The sequence below is a fragment of the Artibeus jamaicensis genome, unplaced genomic scaffold, assembly GCF_021234435.1.
Source record: "Artibeus jamaicensis isolate MK-2021 breed Jamaican fruit bat unplaced genomic scaffold, CSHL_Jam_final scaffold_461, whole genome shotgun sequence".
Taxonomy (NCBI): Eukaryota; Metazoa; Chordata; class Mammalia; order Chiroptera; family Phyllostomidae; genus Artibeus; species Artibeus jamaicensis.
The window spans coordinates 4,838,585-4,856,485 of NW_026522045.1; the positions used below are offsets into that span (position 1 = coordinate 4,838,585).

A 17,901-nucleotide genomic window follows, 5' to 3' on the forward strand; every position below is an offset into this window, starting at 1 on the left:
AGAGACTATGGCCAAGAATCCTCCAGAGAACTGTGAGGACTGTCACATTCTAAATGTAAGTTGATTAATATTTTTTCCCTTTTGAACAGAAGTATGGCTGCAGAGTTTATCGTATAGTAATGTGAACATTAGAAAGTGAAATCAAAGGTGACTGAATTATGGCTTGCTATTCTAAGGATTATTGTGTATTGTTTTATTTTCTTTGTTCTTTGCTTAGGCAGAAGCTTTTAAACCCAAGAAGATATGCAAATCACTTAAGATTTGTGGATTGGTGTTTGGTATCCTGGCCTTAACTCTAATTGTTTTGTTTTGTGGGGGCAAGCACTTCTGGCCAGAGACACCCAAAAAAGTAAGTAAATGCAATTGTGGTTCAATGATTCTCTGTTTTGAATTTGATTGAATTTAATGACATGTATATTAGTCTGAAAATTAAAATCATTAAGTTTCTTTTGTGTTTATTTTCTGGTGGTATGAAAGACTGAATTCAAGATTTTTCTCTCTTTTTCTTGCCTAATTATTTTGGTAAAGGAAAAATGTGTTTTCTGGATTTTAGTTATTAATTACAGAATGTAGAATTTCTCATTCTTTTGTAATGCTTCACTTTAAGGAGTTAAGATTCTTCCTAGGAGCAAATTTTTACTGTAAAAATAAAATACTTTCCATATTTCTTTCAATTGCCTGGGCAGAAACTGGTGGAAAAGCAATTATACCACCACATAAGAAGAAACCACCAGAAATGGCAGCAAAGAATTTTCAGGGATTATGTTTCTGAATTACTGCATCTGCTGTGAAGACAGGCAGCAAACTCCTTTTCAGAAGGAGCAATTCTCATATCTGAGTGCACATGTATTTACAACTTGAGAAATATTAACTAGAGCTTTTCAACTCCTAACCAACCACAATTGTCATTGTGCCACTGACAGAGTAATACCATAAGGTAGAAACAAATAATAAATCACAGGTATCTCAGAAAGCTTCTGATATTAGGGTCATTTGGTGAAGCTTAGCTGGCCATTATAGTTGGTATCAGTTTACCCTAGTGTTATTGTTACTTCCAGGCTCACAAGCAATGGGAAAGTCTAGATGTGATTTTTAAAAAATCATAGTCCCTTCATGTCAACAATTAATTCTCTTTTCATTTGAATGGTATTAATAAGTGTACAAGCTACAAGCTATCAAGATGATTTTCTGGTTTTGCCACATTTTTCTTTCTGTGTGTGGATTGCTGTTGTTACTATTGTTATTAATTAATTGTCACAAGATTCTCATTTCTATTTGATAACAGATGTAGGGAGGGAAAAGCACAAGTGCAAGAGGGAGGATGAAAGACAAGAAGAAAATGGACTGGTGTGGACCAGTAGGAGCCAAAGGAGCAATAGGAGCAGAGAGGAAAGATTATGGATTGATACAGAAAGTTAGTGGGGAAGAAAATGGAAAATCGATTGAACAAGTGTCCAAAAGAAAACAGAGGAATAAGGCAAAGCCACACCTTGGATTTTTCATCTCTGCTGCCACACTCACTTTCATTTAGTTTCAGAGGCTACCTTAATTTTTTAAAGATGTTATTTATTTATCTTTAGAGGGGAAGGGAAGGAGAGAGGGAGAGAAATATCAATGTGTGGTTGCCTCTCATGTGTCCCCTCCTGGGAACTGACCTGCAACCCAGGCATGTACCCTGACTGGGAATCGAACTGCGATCCTGTGTTTTGCAGGCCCATGCTCAATCCACTGAGCTACACCAGCCAGGGCCATAGAGGCTACCTTATTTTAAGGAGAAACAATAAATAGTGAAACAGCATATTTTGTCCCAAAAAAGATTTCTGGCATTACCCAATGCCTATAGATAGCTTTCTAGATAATGATGATAGATAGATGATGATATAGATAGATAGATAGATGATAGCTAGATAGATGATAGATAGATAATCAATGTTCCCTGCTTCTAAACTATTTACTGTTCACACATCTTTCTAGAGAAACCACATATATTAATGCTAGGAAAGTGAGCAAAGTAATAAAGATCAGGAAAGAAACAGCAAATGAATAAGAGTGCCAAAACGCATTCCAATCCAATTTTGGTACCACTTAGATCATTCACAAGGTGATACGCTGACCCACAAATTGAATCTCAGATCCTCTTGACAATTACAGGTGAGTTAGGGAACAATAAATTCTTTTGTTCTCCATGTTCATATGTACTTAACTAAGTATTGTAGCGAGCTAGCCCTTTGGACCACCCATGCATGCCTACCTAAACATGGGGCCAGATCACCTTTCTTGTTTTATTGTAGCCATTGGTACTGACAATGCTATTCTGAAAGTTAAATGACTAAGTAGGGACCTTGCTTTTATTTTGCCAAGTGCCAAACTCGCTAACATTGCCCATGGCCCCCTCCGCTTCGGTATTATACCATATTTGCTTCTCACTCTAGTTCTCTTTTTTGATGTATTAGAAGAACCAATCCTGTGATTCTTCAAACCAAAAGTAAAACAGTCAGTGCATGCTTAAAAGAGGTGGGTTATGCTACCAAATGAAGTTCATCAGGAATCAAATCTCCTGTGAAGTAATCCATCTATGATTCAATGTATATGGCTAATTATTGGATAATACTGTCAATAAGCCTTCCTTGGAGCTGACTTATGAATCTTAAGAAGAACAGAGCAGTCAATTTAGTCTTGGGAGGAGATTTGCAGAGGAAAATGATTTGGGCATTTTGCACGAATTAAATAACCTGTACCCTTAAGAACATGGCCTAGCAGGAACTAAGAGTTAGCAGATTGAAACCCAGGCTCCTCTGGACTTTCCTTTATAAGCATGAGGGAACTATGAGTACTGTAGGGTCCTTGATGGAGAAAACTATTGCTGCTGTGCTTATAGATGGCAGTGACTTACTTGCTGTCCTGGGGCTTTCTGCAAACTCTTAGTGTTTGCTCCTCTAACCTTCACCACACATTCTTTTTATTTTGTTTTTCAATATCTGTTTATAGACAGTGTTTATTTAACATCCCACATCTGGTGTTGACATTTCCATGCCAGTAAGGCCTCCCCTCCTTCCATTCTTTCTTACTTTGGTGTACCAAAAAATCCAAATTCTTGGTCCCAAATGGGGATAAAGCCATACTTGACTGCCTCCCTCTCTATATACACCTCAGGCATGAACACATGTGCATATGAATGCACACACATGTCAAAGAGGGAAAGGGATCAAAATAAAGTGAAACAGGGAGGGATAATTCTGGGTGCACTGCTCTGCTGCACTCACCTATAGACTAACAGGCCACCTAGACTACAGCCACATACAGAAGCCACTTCAGGTGAATGAAAGCCAGTCCATCAATCTCTTGTTTTCATCTTTCTTAACCAAGGAGAGGGGAACTATTCTGACACAGAGATTTTGGGTGCATTACAATAAGGCTTCACTTCCAGGCAATGATTGCACAGGAACTTTGAAGCATACCCTCTGGTGAAATATTCTTACTTAAAACTCCCTGTGTTGGACATTCAACTTGAAACAATTAGAAGCCAACTCCCCAGTTAATTAATCCAACAAGAAGAAAACAAATTAGAAAAAGTCCATCCCTTAAACTGAAAGATTTTAGTTATAGCACAGACCTTGTGGCCTATCCCCTCCAATCTTTTCTAGAATGAATCAGAAGAATAATAAATTAAATTAATTACATCTTGTTCTTCTTGCCATATCTAGGAACTTTCTTTTGACTTTAGGGCTGTTTGGAAACCATAACTTCTAAGGCACACACAACAATCCGCAAATTCCTGGGGACTTCCCCTCCACTTCTACATACCATCAACATAAGATGAGAAGTAATAGAAATAGGTGAGCATCCTCCTGTAATCCCCACCACCTCAGGTGAAGAAAACCATTAAAACAGTCTCACTTAAGATTGTGAGCCCAATTATCATTCTAGGATGAAAATTATTTGCTCAGAAAAAGCACCTTCTGGCTAAGTTTGGGTCTAGCTAAGTAAGCTGTGCCTACTTATCTAATACTAATATGGACAGAGACCAACTTTATTCACTCTTCTTTGAGGCACACAGGATATACAATTTTCCTTCCTGAGTTCTCTGGGCTCTCCTACACAGTAGTTTGGTAGGTGCAATGTGGGTCTGGAGACGTATTCATACCTTCAAGGAAAAAGTTGGAGTTTTAGTTGGAATCTCCTCAAAAGGTTGACTTGTGCCATGTCATCATTTTAAAAGAGAAGACTTCTCTGAATTGTATCTTCCTCCTAACCCATTGTGGCAGAAAGCCAACTTTTGGATCAAAACTCTCACTGGGCCAGCTCTTGCTCTAGAATAATCATGGCCTCTCCAATTATGTATATCAGGACTCTGGCTACTAGGTGCACATTCTTTTTTTTTTAAGATTTTATTTATTTATCTTTAGAGAGGAAGGGAAGTAGAGAGGGAGAGAATATCAATGTATGGTTGCCTCTCATGCATCCCCTGATGGGAACTGGCCCGCAACCCAGGCATGTGCCCTGACTGGGAATCGAACCATGGTTGTTTGGTTCCCAGGCCCGCGCTCAATCCACTGAGCTACACCAGCCAGGGCTCTCTTTTTTTTTTTTTTTTTTTTTGAGATTTTATTTTTATTTATTTTCAGAGAGCGAGGGAGGGAGGGAGAAAGAGAGGGAGAGAAATGTGTATGCGTGGTTGACTCTCGCATGCCCCCTACTGGAAACCTGGCCCACAACTCAGGCATGTGCCCTGACTGGGAAATTGAATTGGCAACCTTTTGGTTCACAAGTTGGCACTCAGTCCACTGAGCCACACCAGCCAGGGCTAAGGGCACATTTTTATTCAGTTCCTTCATTCTTCTAAGGCAGCATATACTAAGCAACCTATGTGGCTCCAGCAAGGAAAGCCTAGGTCATCAGTTGGAGCTGTCCTTTAATAGCTGAAAGTGGAATTGGAGCTCTAAGGGGAAAGCAACCCAAGTGATCAACAGGTAGTGTCAGTTCACTGGTCAATCTGACAATGTATCAGCCCAAATCTGAGCAGAATTGATTTTGTCAGCTATCAAACATTGTATCTGGCAAGGGGTGAGAGTTAAAAATGACAACTGAGCCTCCAGAGACATTTGGTGACTTTTCCAAAGTCACACAGCTTTAAGTGGCAAAGCTGAGGCTAGGAGTAGAATCTGGTCTGAGGATTCCTTCAACTATTTTTCAGCTGCATTTAGGATGAAAATCTGCATTTAGGATTTTTAGCTGCATGAGGATGATGGGTAAGTGCAGGGAGAGAATGAATAGGGGAAAATTTTCCAGCCAGCTTGAGTCTATGGATGAAAGAAATGGCATTTTTCTTGTTGAAAAAGAGGAATGTCTGCGCTGCCTATGCCAATTTTTTTGAGGGCTGAAAACTGGTGATTGAAGATGCAGAAGTCCCTTTGCATGAGAAACAATCTGTCTGCTCTGTGTTGGTAAAGAAATACCCAGAGGCCCTTTAATTCCCACAGGCTAGGTTGGTAATATTATGGTACAATTCATTCCCTTTTCTTTCTTCCAGCTTAACACTTGCTAGCCAGCAATTCTGAGCATGTATATCAGAAGAGTGTACCCCATAAACAGACAGTAAAGGGTGAAGATGGAGAGTAAAACAGATTAATCACAGATTCCAAATGCCCTCAAGTCCCTTTCAAGACAGGATAAACCTATTTTTCCCCTCCACCCCCAAACAGCTCCATCTCACTGAGGTCTGAGGCAGATTTACTCTTCCTTCTTTTTCACCAAGATGACATTATTTTAATTAGGACAAGTATGTGACTTCACATCACTTTAGCTTTATTGTGGAGAAGCTAGTTCAAAATCATTTAGTGTTGACACAAAGATATTCACATCAGCAAACAGCATCCATGGGAAACCATTGTGGAGGCTGCTCACCATGTAGACCCACATGAGCACAAGGTCTGATTCAAAGTTTAACAGGAGTCGATGGAAAGTTTTATGGCAGAAATAATAGCATTTAGATGGTTTCTGTTTTTAATATAGTTTATTGATTATGCTACTACAGTTGTCCCATTTGCTCCTCATTATCACCCTCCACCTTGCACACTGCTTTCCACCTACATTGCCCCCTTTTAGTTTTTGTGCATGGGTCGTACTCTTGATAAAAAGCTTTCTTTTCTATCCTCAAAAATTGTCACAAATTGATGCAAGTAAACTGAGCAAACTGTGAAAAAAGGATTTTAGGGCTCATTTGCTGCCTGAATAGAGAGTTTAGCTAGACCAACGAAAGAATAAGATTTCTGGGCAGGGAAGCAAAATGAGTTTGTGTTTTCTCCATGTTTTGTCAATGTGAACGTATTACATCTCTCACTGCCTGGGGCTTAAACATGTACCTATCTCATTTCACTTCTGAGTCATGGTTATTGGCTTCCCTGTCCCACTCCAGTGGGCCAGCCTTCATAGTTAAAACCAGCCTTATGTGTGGCCGGAAATATGTCCTGACCCCTCAAAAATCCCCTATTTCTGGTGCTATTGTGCTTAATACCCACCATTGGTAATTCAGTCTTTTTTTAAAAAAGGATTTTATTTATTTTTATATAGAGGGGAAGGGAGGGAGAAAGTGAGAAACATCAGTGTGTGTTTGCCTCTTGTGCGCCCCCTACTGGGTACCTGGTCTGCAACCCAGGCATGTGCCCTAACTGGGAATCGAAGCAGTGACCCTTTGGTTTACAGGCCAGCACTCAATCCACTGAGCCACACGAGCCACAGTGTAATCCAGTCTTTTGAGTATTGCACTCAATTATTTTAATAGATAAATACCTATAACTAACATCTTAGTGTGAAATCATTTGTAAGATTGATTTTTTTTATTTAACATAAGATTCTTGAAGCACCACAAGATTCATAGGTGTCTAAACAGGAGACAAAGTGTTAGAAGGAAATGGGAAGAGGAGAAAGGACTAAGAGGGTATAAAGTAAACACAATATGAAAAGAATAGAAAAGGTAAGCTAGAAGCCTTCCTGGATTAACTTTTTCTTTTTTTTTTTAAATATTTTATTTATTTATCTTTAGAGGGGAAGGGAAGGAGAGAGGGAGAGAAACATCAATGTATGGTTGCCTTTTGTGCGTCCCCTGCTGGGAACTGGCCTGCAGGGAACTGGTCTGCAACCCAGGCATGTGCCCTGACTGGGAATCGAACTGCGATTGTCTGGTTCGCAGGCCTGCGCTCAATCCACTGAGCTACACCAGCCAGGTTGGATTAACTTTTTCAATGTGCCAATTTGACAGAAGTGTTTGTCTTTGCACTGTCCTTTATGAAATAAAGCTGAGTTGGGGGCACTCTGAGATGAAATACTGGGAGCCCACTCACACATCTCTTAGGACAGCCATTCTGTCTCTACTTCAGTTTATGCCTGGAAAAGACAAAACCACTTATTCCTTCATCTCCAGAGAGACCCTCAGCCCTTGAGCCAGTGAACTTAGTAGAGAGAAAATTACTTCTGAAGCCAAAGGCATGAGCTCAGTCTTCATATTGGCCAATGAAACTTGCATAATCATTATGCAGGCAATGTGCTCCACAGGGACCCAGGCGAGACAGTATGTCTGGATTTGCTCAAACTCATCCCCAAACAGTTCAAAATGAGACACCATCATCATCTTCCTAGACAAAAGACAGTCTGTTCCAAATGGACACCTTTGATAGTGGAATTCCATCTGAGTGAATATATAGCTCACTACACTACCCTTACCTGCCACCCAGAATTCACAAATAAATAAAGTCATTCTGATCCCACTCTATTTAGCAACCTAGCATTGCTAACAAAAAAGCCAACAAGCTGGTCAATAAATACAATCAGAATGGACCCCTTCTCCTCTACCAAAACAAAACAAACCTTTGAAAGAATGTTGAAAATAATCAAGATCTGCTGAGCTTGGCAGTTTCCAATAGTTTTCATCTAGCAAGGTGTCCAAGTGAAGCACATTGCCAACAACGCAGGAAAACTCATTCCACAAAAGTACACTGAAATTTTAAATGTCACCAGTATGATTCCATAGTTTTCTGTGAGTGATTGAAAATACAGTCTGTATTTTCTCTTCTGCCTGGGTAGGCAGCCTTCCAAAATCTCCTGGTCTCTAATCTCATTTTTCCATGCAATAGTCCATCAGTGGTGCTATTGATAAAACAAACACCCCACCCCACCCCCAATGACTAGTGATGTCAACATTTGTCTCAACATCGGATAGTATTTCTATAGAAATTCTCCTCTGTTGGGAGATCTGACAAGACTGGACTGAAGTGGATGCAACATAGGTCAGGGCAACTGAGACCTCAATTTGTTGCCATAAGCAGAAGTTTCCCAAGCTGCCTGCAGAGCTATAACTGAGGACATATTTATAACAAGAAGCAAATCACAAGCCCAAAGGAATTAGCTACCTGTCACAAACCAGGCCACACTTCCTGAGTTAACCCTGCAATCACTGAAAGGTTCTAAATATTGTTTTCCTTTCCATTTTAAAATACAGTCTCTTAGAAAACCTTGCCAATGCTCAAAATCTCTCTTTAAGAAGATGTGAAATCACCATTGGTGGGAAAAACTCATTGAACAAATATTTAAGTACTAGCCATATCCAAGGCACTGCAAGGTTACTAAAAGTTACAGGACATTGTTTCTTGTTCTCCTATTCAGCAACTACACAGACATTTCATGCTTGAAGTACCATTGTTTCTACAAAACCTTCCAACTTGTTTTTCTAGTTGAGTTGGGGAAAATTTGAACAAGTTAAACTAACATTCAATCACAGATACTGGCAGACATTAAAAAACAACTGCAACCAGTGCAAGCTCTAAAAACTTGCCACTGGGAATTGTATTATTACAAAGCAACATTGGTTCTGTAGATGGCTTCTTCCTCAGGCTTTCAGTTTACCAAATTGTTTTGGTAACAAAAAAAAAAAAAACGAGCATAAAGAAGCTTGATAGCTGAAAGCCTCCTAACAAGATAGAATTCCACATAGCATCATCAGGTCTGGCGTGGTTTGTGATAGGGAACAAACATGTTTAGGCTTGTTATTTGGTTTTGGCTATAAAAATGTCCTCAGTTATAAGTAATGGACTTACTCCTAAAATTGGACACTCTGTAAGACTGCTCTTTTTCATCCTTAGAAAGAGAATTGCCTCTTTTAGAAGGAAAGTCCAGGGTTTCATTTCAACCACTCAAGTATGACCTGATAAACACCCCTTCCAAGGCACTCTCTTTGGTAAATGCCATGTTACTTATTGCAAGGTACTTGATACAGTTGTTGAATTCTACACATAGGAGAATCTGGAGAACTTGAAACCAACTAAATCAGGTTTGGCAAACAGAATTCAGAAATAAACTGAGGGGGGTTGGTTAGGCCATAAAAGAGAAGGTTAGGGGAAGATGATAAATGTTTTTTTGAGTTTAAAGGGAAAAATGAAGTAATTGAGACCAGGGTAACATTATTACTTAAAACTGGCCAAAGAGTGAATGTGTTCAAATCTCTGTCTCAAACCTAATGAATTTCATAAGGAGTAAGAGGGGTGACCATTGAGTGCTTAAAAAGTGCTGAGTTTAAAGAAACAGCATAGGTTTGAGGTGATTCCTCTGCTCCACACAACAGTAAGTACTTTACAGGCTGTTTTGCAAAATATCATTTGCTATTTAGTCAATGCTACCAAGAAAACTGTTGGAATTCTTAGTTAGTTCAGCAACTTGGCTTGAATACAAAATACTGGCTCCGAATAGATCCCCATATCAGCTCCAGCACCATAAATCATCTCGCTTGACTATCGGAAAAGTCCCAGTGGCAAGCTACTGAGATGGCACCTCACTGCGGATTGTGAAAAGAAAATGCACCCAAGATATTACCCAGTTAAAGTGTTGTATGAATGGACACACTGAGTATCTTAGAACTTGTTTCCCTGTTTTCCCAGACATATGACATGGAGCACACATTCTACAGCAATGGAGAAAAGAAGAAGATTTACATGGAAATTGATCCTATGACCAGAACCGAAATATTCAGAAGTGGAAATGGCACTGATGAAACATTGGAAGTACATGACTTTAAAAATGTAAGTTGGATATTCCTCCCCAAAGGCTTCTCACTTAAAATATTAGAACATTTTGGTTGAGTTAAAAATAGCCTGTAGCCTTCATTTAATTTACTAGACAAAGTTTTCCCTTTAAATTCAAATTTTGCCAGCCTAGGGTCCTGATAGACCATGAAACTTATTAATTCTGGCTCTTTCAGGAGGTTTTTTCTTTTTGTTTTACAGGGATACACTGGCATCTACTTCGTAGGTCTTCAAAAATGCTTCATCAAAACTCAGATCAAAGTAATTCCTGAATTTTCTGAACCAGAGGAGGAAATAGATGAAGTATGTATGAAAAATAGTCCAGTAAAAGCCATCATTTATTGGTTACTAACTATCTGTCAGACATTGCACTAAATGCTTTACTTCCGTTTGATTCTCACTTGGACCCTATGGATAGGTGCTACTGTTATCCCCAATTTCAGAGAAGGAAACTGGGACCTAGAACTAAAAAGTGACTTTCCAAAGGTCACACAGATAGTGAGTAGCAGATTGCAATATTGAACTCAGGCCTTTCAAAAAGATAGGCTCATGCTTTTAGGTGCAACACTGTACTTTTATACCTGTGTGGCCATTAACATTATATATATACCTTTGCTCCCAAACCAAAGATTTCTAGTAAAAGGAGTGAGCAGGAGAACAAAATCAATCCTGCCCAAGATAAAGACCTAAAAAAAAGTTCTAAAGCCACTGGGGATCCTTGCCATTTTTGTCACACTATCTCTTACCTATTTCAAAGATTTCATTAAGTTCATTCACCTTCCCATTTTATGCTGTGATGCTAATGGAATAATCTACATTTAATCACTAAGAAAGGCAAAAGCAAAGGTGAGAACCACAGTATATTACAGTTTATCGGAAAACACACTGCTAGGCCATGGCACTGGTGAGATTACTAGATAGCCCATGAAAGCCTAGCGGGAAATGAAGGATTATTGCTTAAAATATAGCCATCAGTAAAGCCCTTTGAGGCTCTTAATTTTTCTTCTATATTCTTTTTGTAATTACATTAAGTTGCTATCAGTGGAGGAAGAAGGGAAACGTGAGCTAAGGCCATATTTCAACAGCATACCCCTACTGCAGGCAGGAAGAAACAAATGTGTGTTTGGTTTGGTTGGTTTTGTTTTAGAGTTTTACTGGCAAATCTAAAGTGAGATTGTGGCAATGGTACACTGGCCTCTCTATATATTGTAAATATCTCTTTCTCTTTCTTCTTTTTCTCCCTCATTCTTCAATTTTCTCCTTCCCACTTTCTCTATCTTAGTGCTCATCTGCCCACTTATCTTTTCTTTTCCTTTTCTTATTTTTTGGAGTGAGATGGGGTGGGAAGTATTTTTTCCTTTCCCTTGCCAAAGTCTCAGAGCTGTCATCATTTCCCATAGACATGCTACTGCTCTCCTCATGACAAGAGAAATTATAGACACTTAGTACTAGAATCTCTAAGGAAAAATATTTCTTAAGGTATTTGGTAGTTAAAAAAATTGTAGATTTTTTTAAGTAAGCAGAAGTTAGATGCATCTGAGGAACAGAAAAACTTCCAGGATATTAAAAATACTACATGAAATAAGGGTAAGATGAAAGAAGAATGAATAAGATAAAAAGTTCCTAAACCCGATATCATATGCTGCTTTTTACAGAAAATAATATTGTTACAGAAAACAACTCAGCTGCTTTCGGGTGTATGGAGTGGAACTTCATTTTATGCGTACGGATGGAGAGGAGTCAGTCTCCAAATTCTGGGCCCCATCAGTGGGGAACAATTGTCTATATAGGGTGAGGGGTGGTCTGACACTCTGACCTTTACTTCTGGTGCAAAAGCAAGAAAGTGGAATTGCTGATAAGAGTTAATAGGAATATCTTTGTTCTTACTCCTCAGTTATTTAGTTACTTGCTCTACCTAACTTGTTGACTCAGCTGCGAGGCCCCCTCCTGGGCAGGCCATTAGCCATTACATTCATCTTGTTGATTCACTGGCTAGCCCCCCTCCTGGGCAGGCCACTACAATATAAGCTTTAGTGTAGTGCCAGCCAGCAATTAGAGCCAAAACAGACACAACAGGATTTATTTTTCTGAAATAAATAACTAAATAAAGGTCAAGACCCATAATGGTTCATTTTGGCCCTAATTTATTCTTTAGTTAATTTTTCTGAATCTTTTAAATGACACAACTATTCATTTCATGATAGCAAGATTACTTATCTTCAAGAAAAAACTATTTTTTTATATTCAGGCTATAGATATTTTATGAAATAAATTCATAGTCCTGAATGACAAACACCCTCTTATTCTATGTTTCCCTCACCTCCGTATCCATAGTTTTTGCATGTTAAACATGCAGATCAGGTATAGAAAATAGTGCTGATTTTGCTAACAAAGCTAGTCAGCATGCCAACCTCCTTTTATACAGTCCCTGTCAATGTCTCCCAGGATTTTTATAGATAAAGGGGAAAGAAACTAAGACTTGAGAGTTTTAAATGACTAAGAAAAAATTATACAAAACCATATTTCACAGAATAATTAAAAACACTGAAATTATAAGGCTAAAACAAAACAAAAAAGCGAAAGTCTTATTAAGAGCAGGGGGGCAAATGTTGAAGTTAAAAGACAAATGAGTATGAATGAGGTATTGTTGACGTAAAAAACATCCAAACCAATAACAATTTTTATGAGTTCATTTGAGCCAAAATGACAATTGCCAGAAAGCAAAATCTCAATGGATTGAGAAAATGCTCCAGAGAATGGCAGTTTAGCACCTTATTTTATATATTACAATCAAAGGAGAAGGCCTAAAGGGTTTTATGAAATCCATTGGTGATAGATTAGGGAGGCAGGAGGAAACAAATGGGGATCTCTGGGATTGGCTAAAAAGTAACAAATAGGCAGATACTTCTTTTACTTTGGTGGGTAAAGGACAGTTAACAGTTAAAAATTAACATAATAATTAAAAATGAGGGGGTTTGTGGTCTCTGCTCTGATGGGAGATTGTGTCCTGAGGAGTGTGTAAAAAGAAAATTATCCTGACATTCCAAAGGTATGTTATCATAGATGCAAAAAACAATAGACAGCCTTAGTTAAAGTAAAGACTGACCTTTGTTAGGGAAGATACCAGCCTAGGACATGTCTACCCACCATGACTTGCGTTTGGTTAGAAAGTTTTATGCTCATACCTATGTGGTTCTTTTTGGTCTCTGAGTTAATAAGGCCTCCATGCATGCCTCACCTGAGCTTGTCATGTTTAGTATTTGACCCCTTTTTCATCCACAGTATACAAAACAACTACTTCCAGTACTAGAAACTGAGGAGCAGGTAGCTAGCATTCTTGAAAATATAAGAAAGGCTACCTAAAGGAAAAACGTCTTAGACAAACTCTAAGCATCCAGAATGAAAGGAGTTCTTTAGTGGTAAGGTCAATCAAGCCACAAGCTGGAGACTTAACATTAAAATAAAAAGAACATCTTTTTCCCTCCTCCTAGCTACCATTAATAGGCAAATCCTATAAAACTAAAATATTACATTTGGTTGCTATTTCACCAGTTTAAATTATAGCAGTTTTTTTTCAGTTTCTGGTCAAATCCTGCCTGCAACCCTAGTAGAAAACAACAACAACAAAAAAATGTCAGGCACTCAAGATGTCCATTTAAAAGAGAGAAAACAAATGCAAATCACTTAGGATTTCAGAAATGGCTCAGTGGGTGGCCCAGATATTAATGGAGAGCCTTCCTAAATTTAAGTGAAATGGTAGCAGAGAAGGCTCCTGTTTCAGTGAGCAACCTTACTGTTAGAAAGAAGGATTGGATGTTAACTCTCCCACAGGGCATCTACTATATGCAAGGCACAGAGCACTCATATTATTAATTTCTCTGCCTATCCCCACTCTAAACTACTTTCTCCTCTCAGAATGAAGAAATTACCACAACTTTCTTTGAACAGTCAGTGATTTGGGTCCCAGCAGAAAAGCCTATTGAAAACCGAGACTTTCTTAAAAATTCCAGAATTCTGGAGATTTGTGATAATGTGACCATGTATTGGATCAATCCCACTCTAATAGCAGGTATGGTATTTTCCTCCTCATCCTCCTCCTCTTCCTTTCTCCTTCTTTTTCCAAAATCAGTAACAGTTTAATGTTCCCAGCATTTACAGACTACTTTTCTATGAAAACAAATGATCTGCTTATATCTTCTGAGATGAAACTGTATATGCTGACTGCCAGTGAGGAGAGCATTTTTCACAACCAGGCTATAAATCAGATAAATTAATGCTGACAGGCTTTTAATTATCTCAGCAAGTGTAACACCACATTAATGTGCCCAGTGATAGCAAAAAGTTAATCTATCTTTCTTTGCATATCTATGTTCATTGCCCTTGGGATACTAAACTATTTCTCAAACTACTCACTATGTGTTCACCCCAAGACCAGAGGAGGGAAGAGCAAAAAAAAATGCTCTGTTGTCTCAAGAATGATTGTCTATGCCAAATGGTGGCATTATCCCCAGATGATAGGACAGTCACTGCAATACAAGTGTCTTTGTGGCTGTTTTAGGAATCACTATAAAAGTACTTGAGGGCTAGAGGTCCAGAGTAGAACAGTCCAGCTCTCAACTTTCAGTCAGTCCATAGGGAACACAAAGGTCTTTGGACATCTTTTTCTGCTTGGCTAACATAGGACTTGGTCTCTCTCATTCTGGACAGCATAGATTACTATATCACCTAAGAAGGGCCACTGTAGCCAATGCAGGCATCTATTGGTACTCTGGTACCTTAAAAAAGGCAAATAATGCATTGTTTTATCCTGGATTGGATGCTAGAACTTCTGCTTCAGCATTTTTTTAAAAGACATTAGTGGAAATAATGATGAACTCTGAACAAAGTCTGTAGTTTATTTAATAGTAATGTACCAATACAAATATCTTAGTTTTGATCTTTGTATTATGGTTATTTAAGATTAGGAGAAAATAGAACTTTGTACTGATCTTTGCAACTCTCCTGTGAATCTAAGATTATTTCTAAATAGAAAGTTTAAAAAATTAAGACAGGAAAGAGAAGGGAAGAGGGAGGACAACAGAGAGTACAAACTCAAATCAGACAACATAACAATATTTGAGTATCTACCATGGGTAAAATCCTTGTAGAAGATACGAAGGTTCCCTGTCCTCAGTTTCTAATTTAGTATGCTAATGAAGCAAAACAGTAAGTGTTTGATGTCAAATGAGCAAAGAATAGGTCTGTTCACATGGGAATAATCATATTTGTTTTGGAAAATCTCCTTAAAATATCAGCTGTAAGAGGTTGGAAAAGTGATTCATGCATGCTTACATGATGTCAGTGAGAAGACACAAGGATGATCTCCACCTCCGTATGCTATCCTCTCAGTCACTTCTTTCAGAAATATTTCCAAAGCAGTTGTACCTCAACTTTGTATTTATTACCTTAGTTTCAGAATTACAAGATTTCGAAGAGGATGGTGAAGATCTTCACTTTCCTACCACCGAAAAAAAGGGCATTGAACAAAATGAGCAGTGGGTTGTTCCTCAAGTAAAGGTGGAGAAGACACGTCACACCAGACAAGCAAGTGAAGAAGAACTCCCAATAAATGACTATGTGAGTTATGTTCCTGTTTTCTTGTTAGAGGAAAAACAAAGCCCTCAAAAATCTCACTATCCCTCAAATCAAAGTCACTGAAAGGAGAATTATAAATTTTAACAAAAAAGTATTTAACAAACTTGAAATCCCCAGGGGGCTCATTTAAAATCAGCCTTGATCTCTATTGAGGTAGCTCCATAGTTAGGCTAAGGAACTTAATTTCTCAACAGTCCCCAATTCATATACTCTTATAGTCCTCCCCTGCTTGGTGGACCTCTTCCTAGTGAACCTTCCCCTCCAACACTGGCTTCTTCTTCTTTTTTTCAGACTGAAAATGGAATAGAATTTGACCCCATGCTGGATGAAAGAGGTTATTGCTGTATTTACTGCCGTCGAGGCAACCGCTACTGTCGCCGTGTCTGTGAACCTTTACTAGGTTACTACCCATATCCGTACTGCTACCAAGGAGGGCGGGTTATCTGTCGCGTTATCATGCCTTGCAATTGGTGGGTGGCTCGTATGTTGGGGAGGGTCTAGTAGCAAGTCTGAGCTCATTGCTTAAACTTCAGACAGCCAACATATAATAAATGCATGCTATTCAATGAATCTCTGCCTATGAGGAATTTGCCTCCTGGTAGCCAGTAAGTACCCCAGAATTACTTGTTGGTAATTCCTCTCTCATGTTTTAATAAACTTCTACATCATCATCAATGGCCTGATTGCTGCTGAACACACTGAGTAAGTGTTTGCTAAGAATATTTTCTGCAACTGAGATAGAACACATCTGTTTAACATGGAGGACAACAAAAGAAACTTGCATTTCATCATGTTTCAAGAGTAAGAAAGTGCAAAGCATAAGAATTCTCAAATGCCATATTTTACACTGCTCTATCAAGAAAGTGGAAAGAAGAGGTTAATGATAAAAATGTCCCTGTAACTAATGCATAAAAAGTGTCTTTTTGTGCATAGCCCCAGTGTTTATATATGTGAAAGACATATTGTGGACCCACTCAAGCATCTATTAAGCCTCTGGACAGACAGTGAGTCACAGCAGGTCAACACTAAAATATTCCAAGTGCTCAGACTCAGCAAAGAAGAATGCTAACCTAGCAAAAAAAAAAAAAAAAAAAAGGGGGGGGGGAGTCCCAGGCTCTCCTCCTGTGAATAGGAACTCCACTTTGGACAAATTTAACACTTCATAACCTTTAATCCTGACTTGACTTTAGATTAGTGTCTGGTTATATAACTTTCAAGGGAATTATCTGGAAAATGTAGATTAATAAATATCATTAAAAGAAACAGACATTATAGGAAATTACTGAGGTGAGGAGTCAAATGAGACTTTTTCCCCCTCCAAAACCATAAGGAACTAGCAATATGCCACTTTCTTAAAAGGAAGGGTAAGGCCTAATTCCTGATCACCTGATACTTTGCTGGAGAAAAGGAGAATGAGCAAAGGGGAGAGGAAAATAAGTGGTTAAAGAGTAATGTTAGCTTTGATGTCCCAGCTACTTCTAGTTCCAAAATTCTTATGTGACCAGTCTCTCACCCCTTCCAGTTTCACTTGAAGGTGGCCCCTTCATTTCTGAACTTCAATTTATTGTGTCATGACAGTATCTGTCTGAAACTTTACATTAGAAAAGCATTTTCAAAGAATAAAATCTTCACCAAGTTGCCTGTGGAGCAGGAGTCATTTACCCCCATTTAATTGAGGAAGCAAATAGAACTGGATTTGCCAAGGATGTTCTATTTTGCCAAATAGAACAAGGATTAGCCAGTCATTAATTGATAATTAGCATACATGCTATAGTTGAATTACCAATTTTCACAGAATGACAACACAATAAAACATAACTGACTGTGCAACATCATTGAAAATATTTTCATATTATTAATGATTTAGAAGACATCTGAGAATTTTGGAGTACTTCCATGATCATAACAGGCATTAACTTATAGTTGAAATAGAAAAATGTAAAATATATTAAACTAATTTGAGGTTATGTGAAGTTAATGATGTTCTCTATCACTGTTTATTAATCAATTATTCATTTTTAACATTGATTCTTAAGATGAGCCAATAATTTAAAATTCTTGACATGCTTAATTTTATACAGTTTACATTGTACTATATACTTGTACTATGCTCCGTGGGGGATACAAATTAAGTAGAAGGTATACTCTTTGTTTCCTAAGAAAAATAAGACACCCAAAATATATGAAGTCTGCCCAG

The 17,901-nt window shown here is 38.3% G+C and overlaps 1 protein-coding gene across 1 annotated transcript; it reads left to right on the plus strand.

Moving 5' to 3' along the window:
• The first annotated feature begins 7 nt into the window (after positions 1 to 7).
• On the plus strand, positions 8 to 16,210 carry TNMD (tenomodulin). Its single transcript, XM_037144066.2, has 7 exons — positions 8 to 55; positions 218 to 349; positions 9,927 to 10,067; positions 10,272 to 10,373; positions 13,986 to 14,139; positions 15,520 to 15,686; positions 15,996 to 16,210. The coding sequence occupies exons 1-7, from the start codon at positions 8 to 10 to the stop codon at positions 16,203 to 16,205; spliced, it is 954 nt and encodes a 317-aa protein (XP_036999961.1). The 3' UTR covers positions 16,206 to 16,210.
• Positions 16,211 to 17,901: the final 1,691 nt, after the last annotated feature.

What these genes read in the sequence shown, in the direction of transcription:
- TNMD (XM_037144066.2), top strand. Translation starts at nt 8, where the DNA reads ATGGCCAAGAATCCTCCAGAGAACTGTGAGGACTGTCACATTCTAAAT. An exon ending in AGGACTGTCACATTCTAAAT is followed by an intron (nt 56 to 217) that starts GTAAGTTGATTA and finishes TTCTTTGCTTAG; the next exon opens with GCAGAAGCTTTTAAACCCAA. An exon ending in CAATCCCACTCTAATAGCAG is followed by an intron (nt 14,140 to 15,519) that starts GTATGGTATTTT and finishes TTATTACCTTAG; the next exon opens with TTTCAGAATTACAAGATTTC.